This window comes from Aethina tumida, chromosome 1, assembly GCF_024364675.1.
Source record: "Aethina tumida isolate Nest 87 chromosome 1, icAetTumi1.1, whole genome shotgun sequence".
Classification (NCBI taxonomy): Eukaryota; Metazoa; Arthropoda; class Insecta; order Coleoptera; family Nitidulidae; genus Aethina; species Aethina tumida.
Window position 1 is genome coordinate 76,656,353 of NC_065435.1, and position 21,613 is coordinate 76,677,965.

The window sequence follows — 21,613 nt, forward strand, 5'->3', positions numbered from 1 at the left end:
TTATTACTGGTTTTTGCGTAATTTATTACAATATATTAATAATATTAATTTTTTTTAAATAATTCAAATTATTAATCAAAAGATGAGCGCAGTGTATATGATTCGGTCTAATAAGATATAGTAATCCAATTAGACTGGTATGCGCATTTTGATATTTACTAAATATACTCACAGCTCAAACTAGCTTCACACTAAGTAACAGTTCAAACGATTCGTACTCATTTCGTTCGCGCAATCGCATTAATTAATCTTTTGTTTAATTAAGCAATAATTGCATATAATAAAATGAAGGCAGGAGATAAATAAGACACAAATTATAATTTTTACAATATTTATTGCATTACTCTAAGCAGATTTTTTTATTAAAATTTTACGAAATATACAGAATGGGCAATAAATTATAATATAAGATTTAATACAAAATTTTGTACAAGCAAATGAATTCAAAATAAAATTTTCAGGTGTGTTGAGACCGACAAAATAGAAATATATGTGTTAGTAATCATCGAGGATATTAAACAAAAAAAAACCCCATCAAAAACACATCTAAAATAATGTTGCACCTCTTATGTACACGTTACGAATAGTGTATAAACCAAAACAAAAAAATATCGGATTCAACAAATAAATAAAAAATCAAGTGCACTTGGCAGCAGGCATAATAACATAAAAAGCATAATACACTAATTTAATATTAGTTTATATACACATGTCGGTTTTAACACTGTCGTCTGACATAATTAATGTATATGTATCACAATTAAAGAGAAAAAATTGCATTTTACATTATGAGAAAACAACGACGACGATGTTACAACATTCACCAATGGTCATGATCCAGCAGAACAAGGGCTTAGTGATTTAACTACAATAAAATACTAATTGATAAATAAATGTCATTTCGAGCCCTGTGAATTGAAACACTGGGATAATGCTTAACGAATCGACAGAACGTGTGTTTCCCGTTTATTTTAGATATGGTTTTGCGTTTGTGGGGGACGGTAGGTAAATATACGTAATTAATTAATAATAGAGGCAGAAAATATACTGAAAAACATAAATATAATAGAAATCATTTAATTTAAAACATGATTCATACATACATATTTTAACTAGCAATCAAAAAAATAAAAATCGATACAACATAACTACAAAATGATCTTTAAATAATTAACAAGTGATTATTTTCTTTTCGTGAATATATCCTAAACAGATAAGACATTTTTTTGTCAAATACAGTATTATGTACAATGTGGTGTTGCATAATAACTGTGCTTTCCCATAGTAAAAAAGCACACAACGAAAAGCATCTCACACCATTACGATTAGTATAAAACAAAAGTTTTGTCGTAAACCGCAAAACCGTTTTTTTCCACGCAATTTGGGAAAAAGTTACATTTTTTTTTGGCCTACTGTGGGTTGGCGATACGTGGTATCCAACTTAAGAATTTTTTATGAGTTCTTTATTATGTTTTTTTGGTTTTTTAGTTTAAATTTATGTATAATCTGTAAGTTTGTCATACGTCGTCCCAGTCTCAGTTGTAGATTTTAATGGCCTTCTCCAGGTAGTTGAACCGCGATCGTTTCGGTGCCTTGTTCACGTGGTCCAATCCCAACCACGGTTTCTGATTACCCGCTAAAAATTACAACAACCGTCACAAGACAATCGGAACAACAATTCAATCACATATTACCGAGAATGATCATTATATTGTTATGTATATATTATTATTCTTGTTTTATTGTTGTTATGTCTCTCTAGTAATGTGCGATTAATTTGTTAAAATGTAAACGTGTATACGTACATAGTTCTTTGTCATTTAATTCCTTAGACTCATGTATTAACTTGCCTTGATTGGAACCTGGCCTAAAGTCGGCGAGGCTGACGACATAATCGTCGTCCTGGATGACCTGCGGCCTGCCCATCGAAATAATGGCGAACTTGAACTTTTCCCATTCCTTCTCCGGCACCGACAACTTCTTTTGAATTCTCTCTAAAAACGATCGTGGAGAACGCATAAAATTAACTTCATTCAACCGTACCTTTAATTTTAACAAATGGTTCGCCTTGCTTAATCTTGATGATGAATGGGATACCGAACGTGGAGAACACCTCCTTGTGAAAGTGTGCGCATGGCACCAGCATCTCGTCCTCCTGCAAATGGAGCTCGTCCCGCGGTACCTCTTCAATCCTATATACCTTCGCCGATGAACCACTCAGATTCTCCAGCGGCGTGTCCTCTTTCGGCCCCAACGAAATCTTGTTGCAATTCACCTCGGTTATCCTGCAAAACCAATCGTAAACTTGGGTTATTAAAACATCACGGAACACAGATAGATAAACCTTAATTTTCCCGTGCTGCCTTCACTAAAATCGATCTGTTTTTTGGCCTCCTCCAGCAGATCGGCCACCGTCCCGCCCTTGTTCGGATACAGTATCAGTTCCTTCTCCTCCTTGAGCTTCGGACCCACGTACATGCACTTAAACTGCTTCTTGTTTTCCAGCTCGTTAACCCTGATGCTCAACTGCTGGTAGAATATCTTTTTCGGTATTTTCGGTTTCGTGAACACCAGCAGGTCCTTCAGAGTGCCTTCGAACGTGCAACGCAGCGGGTGCCCCGGACTGTCTTTGTAACTGTGGACCAAACAAATAAATTCGACTAAAAACAATAATGACGGCGTATCGTTTTACCTTTGCGACTTGAAGAACTGCAATAGGTACGGATCGGTGCCGACACGTTGGGCGACGGCCCGCGCGAACTGGTCGTAGGTCATGCGCTGCGACAGTTCCATGGTGAAACCGGTATCGTTCGGGATGCATTTGTCGACGAACGTGACCTCGACGCGATAGAACAGGTCCTTGAAGTACTCTATGCAGTTGGGCAGATCGGACAGTTCTTCGCGTTCGTCCTTTTCGAAGACGATTATGTCGCCGTCCATTAGTTCCTCTAACACCTGCAACGTACGAAGGTCGTTTGTAATGGCTGTCGATTGTTTTGTGCGGGTGCTCACTTTTTCTAATGGATCGTTAAAATTGATGATCCTCTCGATCATGTTCGGCCTGATCTCCTCGTAGAGCAGCAGCTCGGTATCCGGCGGGAAGCCGGCACGTTCGTTCAGCAGCGGCACCACATCGGTGAGCTTGCTCTGAACCGGCAAATAACTGTGTCCGCAGTAGTGTATCTTCTTCTGTTTCGGGTCGTACATTTTAAAAAACAACAACACGTCTGTCTCCTTATCAAACGTCGGCAACACAGACAGACCTAAATCGGGTGGCAACAGTTCCAAAAATATGTTCCAAGGATTCAGATTTTCTGCCGCATCGATCACGGTCTTGTGCAGATCGGCTTCTAGATCGAGCGTGCTCGGTCGCACCGTCTGGTTCGAACGCTGGCTGAACGGCCACGGCCTAATCTGTTCGGGCGGGTATTTGAACGCGTCCGCCAACATCTCCATCAATTCGGCTATCGTGGCCATTTTCTTAATCTTAAACACGCGAAACAGGGCGCGTTCGGGATCATACAGATCGTTGCCTTGGTGACCATCGAACGAGTCTTCGAGTAGCACGTTTATGGTCATATATAAGTGGGCCTCGTTGCGTTCTTTGCGTCGCACCTGTTCCATGCGTTTTTCTTCTGCCAAACGGTCGGCCAATTCGCTCGGTATATCGTTTTCTGTCACCTGAAGACAGAGTGGAGTTTATAATGGGGGTGCGAAAGGACCAACCAGAATAATATTTATAATAAAAACATTTACAAACCATTTCTAATTGCTTTTTTGCAAAAATTTTTCTAAAACATTCACAATACATACATAAACTGCGTGCACAATTTTTACACAAAACATCTTTAAGTAATTGATAAGAAAATCAAAAACTTTTGGTTGTTCTTCTTCCACCAAAAAATACGAATAATAATAAAGAAAAAGAGTGATTTTTAACGAGAATTTTATATTGATAATAATTACAGTTACTCCATTTTGATCAACATACTACAGAATCTTTAGAATTCAGTGAATAACCAATGAGCATTCTCAAAACATTCCTGAAAAAAAAGTTACGAAATTAAATGAAAAAATGCATTCTTTTGTAGTGGCATATTTTGTGTGTGTGTGTGAGTGAGTGTGTGGGGTGGTAAAGTAATATTACAAATGGTTAATAGTCACTTTTCACCATACGCTATTAAAATCGTTCAAATTAGTGAAAAGTAATTTTCAAGAAACCATTCAATATATTACAAGCACATAACAAAACTAAATGGTTAAGTAATAAGGAAACAATGCAAAATAATAACATTCACAATAACAAAACAAACTGAGAAGCATGCTTGAGTTAGACAGGAAAAGCGTAAGGCATGCGCTGAACTAGGACTCGCGTTAGCGTCTAAACTATAGCTCCAGATATCGCGTATTCGCGTACCTCTTGGAGCACATTGTGCAACTCAGAATCCCTGATGTAAACCAACATGTAGGCATTGGTGCAGTGTTTGACTGTCATGTTCATATCTTCGTCGTGACCGCCGTAATTGTGATCTATAGCCTCCTGCTTTGAACATCTCGAAACTACATCGTCGTCGAACTTGCACCATTTTCCATCACCTGAAACACCCTTCTCTATATCAGCCCGTTGCGTAACGAACGAAACACATACCTCTAGGATTAATAAAGACAACATAGTGACCACCGTGGTTGTCGCCGCTGTGTACCAGGACGGCGTGCAACGTGTAATTGGCCGGATTGTTCGGATCGGGCTCGTGCAAATAGCTGTCTAAGGAGATCTTCTCGTAGAACTCGAAACGATCGTTGAACTTGACCGAACTGTCTGTGATCGGATCGTATTGAAACCGCATCAAGTGAAGATGGAGAACGGGCGGGAAAGTGGAGAATATTACGCCCTTCTCGGCGTCCTGCAAACCGTGCTCGCCGGCATCGTATTTGTTGTCGCCATCCAGTGTTTCTTTTGCTATGTAATCCTTGAATGATTCATCAACTGTGAACATTAAAAAATGTTTCAAATTATATCGGTGTTGGGGTGAAACTGAGGGAATACTGACTGTTTTTCTTTCCTTTAATGTTGAGCTGAATATCGTAAAACGTTTCCGTGCGGGTACTCGAATAGTTGACATTCTTACACCTAATGTACGAGTTCATTTTGCCCTCGAACAGCTTAGGAACCGTACCCTCTACACACGTGCCCTTCATTTTACTCTCTAGTTTATCCAATAACACCTGGAACGGTTACCATACGTTAAATATTTGTCATATACATAAGTAAACAACACTACTATTTCCTAGTGTCAAATTTTTCGTAGAATTTTAGCATTTCTTTTTTAAAATAACCACCAAAAAGTCATCTTTATCAAATTTGAGTATATGTTAATTATGAATAACTTCAAACGTTTTGAATGCATTATGTATCTCATAGGCAAAGTCAGCGACAGATCTGTAATTACACCTGATGCTTCGGTTAGTGAATAATCCGTTCTCTCTTCCTCATACTCCTTTAACTCCGACTCACCTTTGTTCCGCGATTCAATAGGATGCAAGCGATTATAGTCTTTAAGGTGTAACTGCAGATCTGTCGTTGATCGTTCTCGTATATGATAAGTATGCTCGTTTTAACGATACAATATTACACTTCTCGTAAATTTTCAAAATTTTTTGTTATAACTGAAAGAAAATAACAACTTTTGTTGCTTTTGTTTTCATTGCTTTGAAACACTTATTCACCAAATTCTCTTGCTTTCTTAAAAACGTAGACCAAGACCAGAATATACCTCTACTCCAAAAACAAATCTAAGCCTAATAAAAAAAACTGTGTGAAGACATTGTTTGTAGCCTTCCATTTCATTTATAACAATTGTTCTTTCAAAAAAAAAAAGAAGGTGCGTTTGAAAGTCCCAAATCTGTCGATTCGTTACTTTTATAATTTTTTTAATTTCGTGTGTTGGATAAACGTTGATTTTTAAAGGATAAATATGTTAAGCAAGACGTTTAATATAACCCTGACTACAACATCAACAACCATTTGTTGGTGGCATACTGATTTTAAACACTGTCGGATACATAAATAATGCTCTGGTTGTCCAAATGATACTATTACACCAGAAAACAAAAATAAATTTCAAAATCGAGATGAATAATGTAAACTGTTACATAGGATCCTTAAGACATTTTTTGGAACAGTTTACAATACTTTTAGAGAACATTCGGGCAATAACAATATTTTTTCCAAATGTTTGTCCCCTTTACCCACTGTATCATGTGTTTTTTTATCGAAACAAAAAAAAATTTCTACATCGGCATGTGACGATGAAACTTGAGTCCACTCCGGAAAGAAATCGACAATCAGTTGAGAGAGAATATGTGGAGAAAGCCGTGCCAAGGTCTAGACGACTACTTTGAGCTTCCAATTGTTTCAACATACACATTACCACCCACAGAATCTTACCTACATTTTATCGCCGATACTTAGGTTTATTTTATTTGATTCCAGTTATATTACAATATCGGGTCGTACAAAGATTTGAAATGTTCCATCGTTAAAATACCAATTTTACAATTCAATATGTGCCCTATGTACTCCAATTATAATTTTTTGGTGAATATTTTAAAAATATAACACAAAAATTTCGAAATCTACAAAAAATTTAATCCCGGAAAATATGTTACGTTCGAAATTGGGAAAATCGGTAAACAAAAACTATGTTCTTAATTACCCTTAGGAACTCCTGTACGTCGTGCTGCATGAACGAATCCAGCGTCTCCCAGCCGAAGCTCTTGGTCAGTTTCTTGGTGCCGACCGGCTTATCACAGAACTGTAGCTCGTGGAAGACGCGCTGCAACGCCAACGCCACGGATTTGGTTGAGTCGTCGGACTCGGTTGGCATCTTATAGACCGCCTTGCGTAACTGATTTGTGAAGTATAAAGTTTGTAGCAGCGAGTTCATGTAACAGGTGGCTCCCTGATTCTTCAAACCGACATATCCTAACATAACAATACGATTAATGATACATGGATTATGTTATTTGATAGATATCGCTGCATAGTAAAAAGTTCGTATAAATCTGTGCATCGAGAATACTGAAGATAACTTTGTACTGAATAATTATATGTATTTTGTATTTAGTCCATTGCTCATTAAGCGGACACATTCCCACAATTTAAAACCACGCATTTATATTGTTGTAATTTAAAGTATACACAATCATTTTCAACCGATTTTTGATAGAAATTATTCATTTTCCATGTTTATACAAATTTTATCCCCTTTTTGTGGTATGTTAGCATTCATTAACACTGCTAACTACTTCTATTTTGCTTACATTTCAAGTGTTATTAACCATAAAAAGATGTGTTTTGCTCAAGTTTTTATTATTCGAAAAATTATTTTATAAGCAGTATACTGTTGTATTTCGAGCACAAACTACTGTCAATGTAAGTCTTTACAGGTAAAAAAGGTGGTTGAGCAATATAACAACCCAGTATTTGTTGAAAATAAATCTTTTCGTTAATACTCGGATGGAATGACCAGTTGTAATCCGATATAACATTCATGGAACTGTTATTCTTACAGAGACAGGCTGGACTGCGAAGTTGGCTATGTCTCAAGGGTTCACTCACTCTCTAACATAATCGACATTTAGGCGAGTCTAATACTGATTTTAGAGGTCAAGAGAACCTACAAATCTTGGAGCAAAAGAGCGATTTTGATAACTTTCTTAATTACTTACTTACTGAAACAATACATAAATTTTTAATAGTTGGTAATTATGAAAAGTGTTATCAAAAGAGTATTCTAAATATTGATGATCTGATTGATTGGGCTAACTTTCATATATGAATTTTAATAACGTTCAAAATATCAATGCAACGTTAACGTTTCAGTTTTAATAAAAGAAAAACAATTATTTTAATGAAACTAATCGGAAATCGGTTGAAAATAAGATATTTTAATCAAAATGTTCTTGCGTATACTCTATGGTCATCTGTGATTTATATTATGCGAAGATCATTGGAGATTGAGTCGGTGTGGCCAACCGACCTCAAAAAAATTATGATGCATACGTTTAAAATCCTTATCCCCCGAAACTTAACGAACTTGCAGCATCTAAATACGAAAAGTGACACAATTGGAGGACATACCGGTGTGTTTTTTGCTGTCCCACGAGACGCCGTGCGGCGCATCGGCGGTAACGTGCACCTCTAGCGTGATCGAATCGTCCTTGATGTAACCCTTTTCCGGATCGAGAACGTCGTTCCACGACATAAAATGCGAAAAGCCCCAGTCGTTCTCCTTGGAATAAAACAGATGCTGGATCTTGCGGCTGAAGGGTTCGACCTCCTGTCGTACGGACAACAACCGCAGCTCGGCGATTGCATAGCACGACCACGAGTTGCTTTCGCTCTCACCATTGCACTGTAGAAAGAAGCCGAGACTGCGTTGTGCCGACCTGTCTTGTGAATGGCTGTTGCGCGGCATCACCATTATCTTCCAGGGCAGGTTGCGCACATAACACGGCGGCGATAGAATTGAATCCTGTGCAGAAACATCAATTATTTTCATATATGAAAACCATTTTAACGGTTTCGAACATTACCTTCAACTTGCTGAAGTTGGTGACTGTGAAGCGGAAGGTAGCTTCCGAACGGGACTCATCTTCCTCGAGGTCGAAGTCCTGGACGACCATGTTGGGATCTGGTTGTGGACCGATTACTACCTCACCGTTCTGACTGTGATCCATTTCGCCGCCTCCCGTGTCTGTGATGTTGTCTGCGGAACGGAATAAACGGCGTAACAATGATGTTAACAAAATTGCTTTAAGTGATCTTGTCGAAGTTTGAATGAAATTATGATCTTATCGAGCAGCTGTATATTGACAATCGAATGTGTCAAATTATTGACAAATATATTTTGAAGTAATCCACCAGTTACCACGCGACCTTAAAACATTGATAAGGAGGCAGGTCTAGGAGATGTTACGAACTAACATAAAACTCAATGAGTCACACGTGTTCATTTCATCGATATAAGGAAAATGGTATAACGCATACACGTAGGCGGCCACTTGTTTTTCCTACCTCATTGTTTCAACATTATTTTAAATATTTTTATATTTTTTACGTACCGATTATAAATAGTCCCCGCCAACATAACAAGTTGCGGCAACACTAAAAATACGAGCGTAAATAGAGATGATACAACAACTAAGGCCGAATGGGCGAAAAAAAATTGCATGTTCAACAAAACGACCTGTAAAAACAAATTAATGTTGCATAATCCAGGGTTGGAAATCGATTCGCAGCCTCAAGTAGATTACGGCGTACGAGTAATTACTCAAAATGCCGCAACAATGTTTCCCGTTTCCAACCATTGGCATAAGTGCAACCATAAATTAAAATTTACTAGACACATAAGAGAAACATTCATAAGACTCTGCGGGGAGAAAATTCTACTATTTCCATATAGAACAACATTTAAAATTGTTTTTTTTTTTAATTAGTAATTTTTACTGAGTTATATAATGATAATTTGTATGTTTTTATTTATAACTTGTAAAAATGAAACGCCCGCAGTTACCAGAAAAAATTGTATGTATATTTCTTTTATTTAATGTCAACAGGATTTAAAATTCGAACTACTCAGGAATTTCAGAAAAGTTGTTCTTTACTTCTAAAATTTACACTCAATAAAAATAACTCATGTTAAACTTTTTTGGTTATTACATTAATGTTAAATAATGTTAATTGGCTTACAAATTCAAAAAAAAAACAGTTAAATATAATAAAAGTTTAGAGGAAAATCACTGACACTTTAAAATATGTAAATTTACAAACTGTTAAACAGCGCAATAAATCAACAATTAAACCAAAGCGTGCATGCATGAAAACATGTGTCACAATTGAACAAAAACCAAAACATTGGTCAAATACATGGTTCTCTTGTCTACTTCCAAATTTAAATGATTCTAAATATAACCAAATTGAGACAGTTTAAAATTGAGTGTTACCAATGTGTATTAAAATCAATAACAGTTGTTATAAAGGACTTGATTTTTGTTTATCGAGTGTAGAACGTGTTGAACGAAATGGAAATGTTAAAGTCGAGGTATAAAAGAACTAAGTGCCGTGACATTTGTCCAAAACAGAAATGTCCAAGCCTACGGATGCAAAATAAAGTCGTGTTCGCGGAATGTTTGTGAGGAATCGATTCGCCGTGTGTGAGAACCGTCATCGCCGCCGTTTCTTACATACTTATCTGTGTGAACGACTTTTCCGGTGTGAATCTGGGCAGTTTCATCGTCGGATCGGCGGTCTCACGGGCCGGAACATTGTCTAATCGTCGACTGCGTGCCGATGTTCCGGGGGGGCGGTCACGGTTCTCGCGTCACGTATGACAGCGGACAGCGCGTTGTGTCAGAATTGTCAGGTTATATGTCATTCGGCGCGACTCACCTTCCTGCGTCTCCATTTCCTCCACCTCGTTGAAATTCGACTGGGGGTTCTCGTCGTCGCGGGCGTTCCGAAAGTGCGGCCCCGTCACGTGGTTCATGGTCGGCTGTTGGGTTGTCTGGACACCGACTTGGGGCGCAGTCCGGCTCTTGGTCCTCCTCGGCGGCGGCGGTTCTTTGTCCGTTGACGCTGCGTCACCGGCACGCACGTTAGCTGTGCTGTTGTTGTGTGCTTGCAGATTATTTTTAGTGCCGGACAGACCAGTCAATTTGACGAAGTGCTTACTTGCGATGCGCCCAATTGCTGCTAATTTTTGAACCCTCTGTTCGAGGGGCACGCACAAGTAACATATATATTTTGGGGTTTATGTACGGCCGACGCGCTAGGAATCACTATCGGCTCGCCAAGTTCATGGGTTTTCCCGATGTCTATTGCGATGCCGACACTGCACTTTCCACATAAGAAAATAAACAAAATGGAGGCATTTTCTGCAAGTCTTGCGCTCAAAATTTTAGACAGAAATTCGTAGTCTGTCAAAAGAGAGACATCTATGCGACATTCACCACGCACACACTTACGCTTCTCTATCTACAGATTTCTTTTCACTCACCGACACCATTTAAATTATGTTCAAACGATTTAAAACTCTCCTTTCTCTATCTTCAGTCACTTCTTCATGCAAATGCAATATATTTTTCTGATTACTCTATAAGACAGACCATCAAAACAAATGTTTTCAAAGTTTCCTTTTTTCCTATTTCTGTCATTTAATGACAGTGATAAAATACGGTAATACTTCACGTTAGTGTGATGAGGTTCGATTGTCAAGAGACTAACCTTCCAAATGCGACGTTGCCATTCAACAAAAAATTGAAGTCTGGAATCTTTTATTTTTTATTCTTGTTTTTATTAATATTTTTAATTACCTAATTAATCAACAATTTTTAATTTTCCATATTTCAATAATTATTTAATTATAGTTAGATTTGTATATGTATCTGTTTATATAAAAAATAACAAAAAATTAATAAAACTATTAATGTTTATTAAATAAATTCACTCCAACAGCAAAATGAATTAAAATTGACAACGATGTTCATGAACATTAGATATGCAGCCAAAGTACGTCCAGATTACCTCAACTACATTGATGTAGTAAATAAAACAATGATGGTTATAAAATAATTTATTTTGTAAAATAGAAAACTCAAATAAATTTTTAAAATAAAAAGGCTAGTAAAAACACAATATATTTTACCGAGACATCTAGTAGACGATAGCGTAACTTTCATGGACAGTGCCTTTTGGCTCCTGTTTGAAATTGAACAATTTTTAATTAAATAACAGCAAAAATAAGTAGTCAGAAGTGGTATATAGTGTGTATATATGACTTAAATTTCATTTTGATTGAGACAAAATTAGACACTGCTGGTACAAAATTTTATTTTGCAAGCAAGGTCATTTATAATCGAAAACCAAGACAGAATTTAACCCAATAAAATAAGTAATCACAGAAACAATTTAATTGAACATGTTTTCATTTAAAGCGATCGAATGTTAATCCACGTCAACCACTGGAACCGATCAACATGAAAATTATAACAAAAAAATATTAAAATAAAATAAATATACAATAACGTCTATAACTTGCCTCATAAAAAACGACTTATACAAATATATCAAACCGCATATAGAACTAATGCTTTATTTTCGAGTCAGACCCGTGTAATTAGTACGTATCGTTAAAGAGCACTTTTGATTAGCATGCGGAGGGCCAACCATCCATCGAATCGAACTGACCGTCCATCCGGTAGATCATATATTCAAATAAAACATTACTCCTATAGGACAGCGTGGAGTTAACATCCAGACGGGCTGGCGCCCCCACAGCCCCTAGTCCAGCTCCGTATTCTCTAACATGTTCCTGCTCGTTGACGCTTTCGCAGTGTTCTTGTCCGATGATGATTCGTCGTCGCTCTCGTCTCCCAAACCTGCAAGAAAACTCTCGAGTATGTTGCCGAAAATGCCGCCGGCTTTCTGCTGCTGCGGTGGATTAAGACCGAAAAATATCTGACCAATCTTATCCAAGTATCCGATGTAGTTCGGATCCCGTTTTATCGACGGCTCGTACTGCTCGCACAGCACCGCGAACGTTTGCAACTTTCGACTGAAATCAAAATATGAGTTCATCGGTTAAAATTAACAATAAATGGATATACACCTTTCTATAGCCTGCAACAGAAACCATAGGAAATTGAGCAGAGGTAGCAAATAAGGTGGGCCGGATTTCTTTATGCGCGGATGCTGTTCAGTGTAACTGGTGAACGTTTGACTGGCCGTATTTTTGTTTTTCAGACAAAGATATTGTAAAACGGCTTGGGCTATGAACAGATCCGCTTCGCTTTTGAAGCCGTTCTGGCTTTGGAACTCTATGAGGAGACGGGCACACCCTAAACCATCCTTTGAATAAATGTAATGGTGTCTGGCTTGCTGATAGTTTTTCTCGTTCCAATAAATCTGTGCAATATTCTGAAAATTTATAAAAATACTTTCATAAGAGTCCTATATGCAGTCAAATAATAAAGTTGAAATTGTGAAAAAGAAGATGAACAAATCGTCTAACGACCAAAATAATGTTTCCTCCACAAAACCAGAAAAAATATTACTTTTTGTTGGTTTTAAAATCTGAAAACTATTACAATTTGTAAAATTGATATATTATAAAAATATTATTTAAAGTTTATGATTAATAAATGGAATACCATATAAATATATTTACAATTCGCAATTTAATAATGAATAATTCTCTGATTCATAGACTTTTTAAGTAAATAATTTTTTAGTGTCCTGCATAAAATAAGATAGAGATGGTGTGAGACTGTGTCATAAATATAATATAACATATTGAACAGATTAAATGCTTTGTATCATATTAATATTTCTATTAAAATTAAATTGTATTTTTAAAATAAATTCAACAATAACACTTTAATAAAAAAATTAGCAAAAAATAGTCCAATAAGAAAAATAACATGATGCACTTATCTATTAAAATTTCATCTTTAAAAATATAATAACTTACTTGATGTAACAATGGATGGCCCTGAGGTTTTTCAGCAGCTGACCAACGGACAACATTGGCTAAAAACTGATCTCTTTGGAGGGAAGCTGGTTGTATATTACAAAATATTCGACACAACTTTGGTATCCAATCACTGTATTCTTTAGTCTCTGATTTGGAGAGAGTGTCGACCAACAGTAATGCCAAATCTGCGCCAGACGTTTGCTGAAAAACAAATTCCAATTTGAATGGTTGCAGATGTGCAAAAAAAGTCGAGTATTTTTGTAATTTTCACTGGTTAGAAATTATTAAGGTTGTACCTGGTCCCTTTCTAGGAATAAGATAGACCCATTATACAGCATATCAAGTAACTCCTTATATTTGTTCTGGCTTGACAATCTGTAAATTTAAGGTTATGTTATTGCCTAATCCATCAAATTATTAATTACAATTTTTCACCTAAAATAAAGCGTTCTGTACATTTGGTGTGCTTCATAGTATTGCCCATCTTTCACCGCCTTTTCTAATTTCTCAACTATTCTAGAAGTCCCACGAACACTTGTCGCAGCCATGTTTATTTATAAAAGTGTCAAGTCCTTGTCATAAGTTGGTATGAATGTATGGTTTTTAATCATTTAGAAACGCCAACAAACTATTTCTTAGTATAATTAGGAAACAAACCTGCGTTGGTTCATTATTTATTAATTTATTGGTTTAATTAAAATTTATATTAAAATTACGAAAATTGTGCGAATATGGCGTCATCTGTTAAAAACCGACCGGGGATCGTTCCTTGACGAGTATCAGTCTACCGGTAACGCCGTTGTTGAGAACAGATGGCGTTGGCTGTGCCGAAAATTATACAAAACCCGGTCCGCCATTGTTGCACGGTGGCCACAGCTCTTCGGCCCGTTACCCTTAATTACGCGATCGAGAGGAGTGCGGCCCTGCGCCGGGCCCCAACCGCCTAACGCAGCCAAACGCGCCAGCACGGCCCCCCGGCCGCCCGACTGGCCTACGACCCCGTTCACCCCGTCATCCTCTTGTGTGTGTCGACCAATTTGTGTTTTCGAGTGTGTTTTCGTGTTTGCTAAGGGTGCCGAGGACGATCCCGTCGTTGCGACACGTATTGGCGAGGTGACTTTTCCACAAGGTTCCGTGCCAGTGTTCGGGTACTTTGGATAGTTCGCACATGCTGTTTCACACTTAAACCAATCAGGTAATTCGAATCAACAATACGTTTTAACTGACAACAAACCACCAAGGTAATCTTATTTTGTTTTAGCTTGAAAACATTACAAATGTACCAAACAATGCTAATAATGTCCCAATTTTGTGAAAGATATGAAACCAGACTAAAGTTTATACATTTTTATTGTTGAGTTAGTTGAATTAGTTAATATTGTGAAGATGTCTGGAGGACCTCCACATCATCCCCATGGCAGGCAGGTTCCAACTGCCAATACTGCCTGGAACCACTTGCAGGTAGGCTTATGATATTTATTGATATGTTTGTGTTTTTATGTAGATAATTTGTTTTAATTAACATTATTGAAGTATATCAAAAATGTTATTGTCTCTAATGTTATTAAGTATATTTATTTAAACAGTGAATGCATCTAATTTTATTTAGACTGACTACTTTTTCTAATTAAATATTGACTAGTTTGGTTTTAAAGAATTTAAAATTAATCTATTAGATTTTAAAGTATTTTTTTTTTCCTACTTAGTATTTAGTGATTGTTATGAACCTTTCAATATTTATTAAAATTAATGATGGCACTTTGTTGCAGTATTGCCATATTTCTTATAAATGTAATGTTAATTGTAATTTTGTTATTTGGTCTTAATAACTCCATTTAATAATCTTATTTAGATATTTATAATGTAAAAAATACTTAAAAAATCATTATCAAATCTCATTGTTAATATTTAATTTGAATAGACAATTATCAGCTGACTAAACAATATACTAGTTATTGATTTTAATAATTAAAATATCTTGGACATTTGAAAAATGTGTTAACGAATTATAAGAATTTAATTGTGTTTTTAAAAACCTTGAAATTTATTATTACCTTCTCTATCTTGTACAATACAACAATTAATATTTTATTGATCCGATTTTACATTATAAAAAATGCATATTTAAACGTTTCCCTTTAATAATACATTTTGCATGTATCTTTCCCAGATTTTAACCGTTCTCATTCTTCAATAACAAAATCAATGAACAATAAAAGATATTAACTACTTTCATTTAAACCATTCATTTCTGTGCACATTCCAAAATGTATACATAAATTTTATGTACAAGTTTATGGCATCATTACTCGTTTACGATTCTCACTTATTCATTTAAATTTATAATTTCGTCGAAAAAATTCATTCGAATGTGGAAATATGATTGCAATCGGTTGGGAAAACAACACACCTCAATTACGTTCGGATTGTGGATAGCGTGGGCTGCCTGCAACAATTAAATACTGATTACGGAATCTAATAATCCTTTTAGCATAGATCGTGTCATGTAAATCGACATCCTCGTGGTCGTTTTGTTTTTAGTTTAAGGAGAATTTTGATTGTTTAAGTGACTTAATCGTTTTTTGTTTTTAGGTACCGAATTTTTATCCACGGCATCCGCAGCATGCGCACATGTCGAACGAACATTCCATCCTGCACCAGCAGCCGACGTGGCATACGCCCACTACTACGGAAACGATGAAGTCGATGCCGCACTCGGGGATCTTCCAACACCTGCTGACGGCGCCAGATTGTTTCCAGCGGGCGACCGCCGCCACCGCGCCCGGCGTCGATCTGACGCTGACGCGGAACGGCGGTCAGAACGGCGAGGCGCCGCCCACCCCCATCAGTCTGAGCGTGCGCGATGCCAATAAGATCAACAGTCTGCCGGCCAGCGTGCTGGACATGCACGCCACCGCGGTCGAACTGACCAAGTGCACGAGTCCCGGTTTGAAGGCAGCGAGTCCCGGGCTGAAAAGCGTCAGTCCCGGACTGGTAGCGCAGCCCGACACGAAGCAGCAACAAAAACGCTCCAATGTTCGGGTGGATTCGATCTTGGAACGACTGAATCCCAACATCGAAAAGACGACGAGTCTGTTGGAGAAATCGGCAGAACCGACGGCGAGTCCGGCCACGGTGCCGGAGAAGACGGGATCTAGCACTATAGAACGAATAGCCAGTTTCATAGAGAAAACGTCGGTGGAAAAAGCGCCGCCGATTGCGGCACAATCGCAACCGCACAGTGTCATAGTTCAGGCGTCGAGCAGCCACGACGAAAACAGTAATTCCAGCGGCATCCTCAACGTGCCCACGCCCACCAACCTCAAAGAAGAGGATGCGGGCTCGACGTACAGCAATGAAGACAGTCTGGACAGTCAGAAGTCGAGGCGGAAGCGCAAACCGTGCAAAACAGTGCGCGTGTCGAAAGACGATGAAAAACTGCAGGACGGTGACGTGCCAGAAACTGAATTTGGTGAAGTGATCGCTAAAGAACCGAAAGACGATCCGGTCGCGCTTGTTAGTAAAATTCTCGAAGAGAACAAAGTGGTGGAAAGACGGCGGTCATCGGATGACATGGACAGCTTAATTCCGGCGAAAACACGGCGGAAAACGTCATCCGAACCGGAAACGATCGACGACATTGCCGCCCTGGTTCAGGAATGTGTCAAAGAAAAACATGACAAGCCCAAGGAACCGGAGGAGGAGAAACCGAAGGAATCGGCGAAACCCGTTAGTGTAATCAGAGTCAAGGATAACTTGATGGAGGTCGATCAGAAAATCGAATCACAGTCGGATCCTCAACCAACAACGGTGACAACTAATGTGATTGTCACGGAGACGAGTGCGTCTAATACCTCATCACCTATAGTTACCCCGGCCCAAAAAAAGGCCACCAATACTCAGTTCGTGGAGGTCGAGAATAAGCTGGAGGAAATGTTCGCGGGAATTGAAGACGCGGATCCTGTCAAGAATGACAGTCTGTTACCGGATGATAGGATCGAAGAAGATCCGTTAATGAAGCTAGAAGAAGCCCCTAAAGTTGAAGAGGCAGCTTCAGCAACAGATAAGACTTTGATGGAATCGGATGATATTAAAAAGGAAAAGGTCATGGAAAACGGTGAAGGTACAGTTGTTAAAAAGACCAAGCGTAAGTACAAGACTAACTCTCGACGAGGCAGCGATGTCAGTTCAACGGATACGACACCCAAGAAAAGGAAACAAGTGAAAAAATTGAAAAAGGACTTGAAACCCAAGCTGACGCTGAAAGGCAAAGGTAAGAGACAAGGAAAGGTGAATAATGCCAAAGCGGAAGCAGTGAAAGACGTGTATGCATATGACTCGGGCAGCAACGCGAGTTCGAACAAATCACGTGGTCCCTTCATCCAGATAAAAGGTCCCCGCGACTCCCCCTTATCTGTGAACGTCGTGAACGCGCCTTTGAACGACGACGATACCGATAAGAGGCCGAACAAGACCAAAAAGTACCACGATGACAGCGAGTACCGCCACAAAGTACGTACTAAAGGTTTGCATTGCAGCACGTTGAGCAACAAGTACGACTCACACACCAAAGATGCGTCGTGGATCTGCGCGTTCTGCAAGCGAGGACCACACGCCACCGAATTGTCCGGCCCGACGTCCAACGGTGGAGTGGTGCCGGCCGGCGACCTCTTCGGACCGTACTTCATCACGACGGAGAGTGCGGAATACGAGAACCGGCTGGAAGATCCGTACGATCGACAGTTCAAAAGTCGCAAGATCACGAAGGCACTGGACGAAAGTGCGGCTGTCAGTGGTAAGTTGACCAAGAAGGGCAAACGGAAACACACCGATTCGACGAACAGCGACGATCACTCAGACATTTACTTGGGCATCACGGACACCGGAAACCAGAACTACGAGATTTGGGCGCACGAGGACTGCATCGTGTGGTCGCCCGGCATCTATTTGGTCGGTCATCGGATCGTGGGACTGGAAGAGGCGATATGGACGTCGTGCAACGTGCGGTGCAAGGTGTGCCATCTCAAGGGTGCGAACATGTGCTGCAATCGACGCGGCTGTCTTAACACGGCGCACTTGTGCTGCGCGCGTAGTCAACACTGGCACTTCGATGGCGACGCCTACAAGGTATTCTGTCCGTTGCACTGGACGCAGTGACCGAACTCTGCGTAACCCGTTCAACCGTACACTGAGGAGTATTATTTCATACGTTTGAGGATTTTGTAAATTACATTCGATAGACTGGTGGCACGCTGTATCCAACTTAAAACTGTAAGACGGCCAAGTTTGTTGTGAACAGACCGTCAAGGTTTTTCTTATTGTTACTATTTACATAAAATTTTCTAAAAATCAATTTGTACTACAGTTTGAATGTTTTTAAGTTATGCCATTTGTCAGAATTTATAATTCAGTTTTATTATTTTATTTATTTTGTGAGTTCATTTTTGTTGACATAGCTTTATTTGTTTTCCTTTTTTTAACTTTTGCTACAAATCCATAATATTTGCACGTTGTTTGAAACTTCGAGACAACACCAGAACAACCTACTTAGTCAGTAGCAATAACAAAAAGTATTAGTTAAATATATTTTGTATGGTTTAAATGGATTTGTAACAAAACTGACGTCTTGTTATTGCACTTTCAGAACTTAATACAATAGTACTCTTAAAGATAATCCAATTAAAATCGTTCTGAACTTTGCAGTCAAGTTGTAAAAATACATTTGACAGTATGTGATAGTCAATTCCCAAACAATACCAGAATCTCAGAGTACAGATATTTACCTTAGCGAAATGTAATTTATAAAATAAATTAATCTCTTCAAAGGAGTATTGTGATCATTTTTTTTTTTTTAAATTTAGTTATAGTAGGTTTGATTCATGTCTGTGCGCATTTTTTTACACTGAACACTTACAGATACATTTTACAAATTATTGTTATTTGGAAATACACAAGATTAACTTGTCAGAATTAATTTCAACTTGTGTAATGCAAGTTGGATAATTGAAATTGCTGAAGACTGAAAATCTCGGATTGAAATTGTGGTATTTTTTATAACCCATCCTTGATGGAAACTATTGTGTATTTTCAAATAGCGATGACGTTTTATATCTAGTTTTTTTTTGTAAGTACTGTATAAAAAATTGAATGTTACTAGTTTTATTTGTATTTTTGCGTAAAGAATACTTTAGCATATAGCGGATGTTTATAGGTTTTTTCATAGATTATAACAATGTAAAATATGTCTCTAAATACGCTTATTTTTTGTATAAAAACTACAAAAATACTCTCCTCCATCCCCCAAACATCCTTTTTAAACTGTATACTTGTGTACTTGTCTATCAGAATTAGATCATAGCCACTATATTATCAAAAAGAATTGTAAATTATGTATATAACAAAATTTATGTTTTGGGCTAAAGTATTTAATAAACCAAAATAAAACGAACGAATTTTTTATTTAATAAAATTGAAGTAACATACATTGACGTAATTATGATTAAATTAAAATGTTAAAATTTATTGTAAAAAGTTAGTAAATAATACAAATATAAATGTCAATTACATATTCTTCACAATCCAATAATGCTTCATAACTTCTGGAAAAGTAATTCTCTTATGGCTGGACTTAACTAATAGCTAAAATTAACAAAATTAAATTATATTACAGTTATAAGATGCTTTGTTGTTATTATTACCCTTGTAATTAAATCTCTGGCTCCTTCAGTCACATGATTAGGAAATCTTAATTCGACATGTTGAATTTTACTGTATGTTTCTTTACTGGTTTCACTTTCAAATGGAGGTTTGCCAACTAAAAACTCATAACACAACACTCCTAAGCACCAATTATCCACATATTGGCAGTACTCTCTGCCTTCAACCATTTCTGGGGGTAAATAATCCAAGGTACCACACAACGTTCTTCTGCGCATGGAAGGTGCATGGACTGACCATCCAAAATCAGCTAATTTAACATCACCATTTATCGTTAGTAATAAATTTTCAGGTTTTAGATCTCTGTGGATCACCTCATTTTCATGGCAGTAGTCCAATGCATTTGCCACTTGATATGTGTATTTTGCAGACAAATGTTCATTGAAACAACCACCAGGGCTGTTTTTTAAATGCTTGTAAAGTTCACCTTTGCCTGCATATTCTAGAACAAGATAAATTCTGTGGGAATCATGGAACCAGGCAAGTAATTGCAGAATGTTTGGATGCCTAAAAGTAAATATTAGTTACATTGTCCAAATAAAAAGAAACAATATATTACTTTAAATGACTTTGAATTTCTATTTCCCTGAGTATCTGCCTTTCAACTCTGCCTTTAACTATTTCCTTCTTTATCAAAGTTTTTACTGCAACAATGAAATGAGTCTTTTTTTCTCTGGCCAAGTACACCCTACCAAATTTGCCTCTACCCAAACGCATTCCCAATTCGAAATCAGCTATAGACCATTTATACCTAAAACAAGTTTAATTTACTAACAATTCTAACTACTTATTAAATAAAAACGTCAAACTTACTCGTTGTTTCTATAAGCTTCATGTTTAATGATATTTGTAACAAATTCTTCTGTTGCTTCTGTAAGTTCGGGAGGCGGTTGAATCATTTTCATGGTCGCCTTCACTTCGGCTTCAAGTTTCTTCGACATTTTAGATTATAATGATTTCCTTGACAAGTAAAGTATAACGTTCAAACTTGTAAACGATAGACAAATGGTAACCGATTGTTTGAAACTAGGGACTTCAGTACTGCCAACCTAAATATGCATTTTTATTTTTATTAATGCTTGTAATATTTAAACAATGTTTGTTATAAGCTTAATGTGCAATTGAAAGATTTGATCATCGAAAAAAATATTGGAAACAAATCAGAAGGTATGTTTCTTATTAGGGCAAAACTAGAAACCTGTTGAATGGCGCGCGAATTCTCAGCCGGTTTGTTATCAAATTTTAATTGGCGGTAATTGTTTTAATTAGCTACCTCAATAAAAAAAACTCAATTAACATGATTAACGAAGTTAAAATTAAACTATTTTAAATGTGTATTTCCTTCAACAACCTCAAAATAT

General features: G+C 37.5%; 4 protein-coding genes across 6 annotated transcripts; 1 reads left to right on the top strand and 3 right to left on the bottom strand.

Moving 5' to 3' along the window:
- Nucleotides 1-1,061: 1,061 nt before the first annotated feature.
- Nucleotides 1,062-11,207, bottom strand: LOC109598246 (ubiquitin carboxyl-terminal hydrolase 7). 2 transcript variants are annotated; one of them, XM_049962675.1, is made up of 13 exons: nucleotides 10,454-11,207; nucleotides 8,599-8,771; nucleotides 8,144-8,537; nucleotides 6,717-6,985; nucleotides 5,052-5,226; nucleotides 4,649-4,987; nucleotides 4,418-4,596; nucleotides 3,013-3,681; nucleotides 2,693-2,955; nucleotides 2,345-2,635; nucleotides 2,044-2,285; nucleotides 1,806-1,994; nucleotides 1,062-1,636 (listed from the first exon to the last, which is right to left on the bottom strand). In XM_049962675.1, exons 1-13 carry the CDS (start codon nucleotides 10,548-10,550, stop codon nucleotides 1,536-1,538), a joined length of 3,381 nt encoding a protein of 1,126 aa, XP_049818632.1. In that variant the 5' UTR covers nucleotides 10,551-11,207; the 3' UTR covers nucleotides 1,062-1,535. The 2 variants fall into 2 exon arrangements, with proteins under 2 accessions (XP_049818632.1, XP_049818666.1); XM_049962709.1 differs by having other exon boundaries at nucleotides 1,851-1,994; nucleotides 10,454-11,204.
- Nucleotides 11,208-11,868: 661 nt separating this feature from the next.
- Nucleotides 11,869-14,152, bottom strand: LOC109598223 (Golgi to ER traffic protein 4 homolog). The gene is made up of 5 exons (XM_020014080.2): nucleotides 13,971-14,152; nucleotides 13,832-13,910; nucleotides 13,533-13,736; nucleotides 12,672-12,979; nucleotides 11,869-12,617 (listed from the first exon to the last, which is right to left on the bottom strand). Exons 1-5 carry the CDS (start codon nucleotides 14,081-14,083, stop codon nucleotides 12,344-12,346), a joined length of 978 nt encoding a protein of 325 aa, XP_019869639.1. The 5' UTR covers nucleotides 14,084-14,152; the 3' UTR covers nucleotides 11,869-12,343.
- Nucleotides 14,153-14,234: 82 nt separating this feature from the next.
- On the top strand, nucleotides 14,235-19,983 carry LOC109598251 (uncharacterized protein CG5098). The gene is made up of 3 exons (XM_020014124.2): nucleotides 14,235-14,730; nucleotides 14,797-14,996; nucleotides 16,128-19,983. The coding sequence occupies exons 2-3, from the start codon at nucleotides 14,922-14,924 to the stop codon at nucleotides 18,690-18,692; spliced, it is 2,640 nt and encodes an 879-aa protein (XP_019869683.1). The 5' UTR covers nucleotides 14,235-14,730; nucleotides 14,797-14,921; the 3' UTR covers nucleotides 18,693-19,983.
- Nucleotides 19,975-21,281, bottom strand: LOC109598224 (aurora kinase B). Of its 2 annotated transcripts, XM_020014082.2 has the most exons (5): nucleotides 21,066-21,281; nucleotides 20,945-21,003; nucleotides 20,812-20,896; nucleotides 20,234-20,759; nucleotides 19,975-20,174 (listed from the first exon to the last, which is right to left on the bottom strand). In XM_020014082.2, exons 1-5 carry the CDS (start codon nucleotides 21,191-21,193, stop codon nucleotides 20,097-20,099), a joined length of 876 nt encoding a protein of 291 aa, XP_019869641.1. In that variant the 5' UTR covers nucleotides 21,194-21,281; the 3' UTR covers nucleotides 19,975-20,096. The 2 variants fall into 2 exon arrangements, with proteins under 2 accessions (XP_019869641.1, XP_019869640.1); XM_020014081.2 differs by having other exon boundaries at nucleotides 20,812-21,003; nucleotides 21,066-21,280.
- Nucleotides 21,282-21,613: the final 332 nt, after the last annotated feature.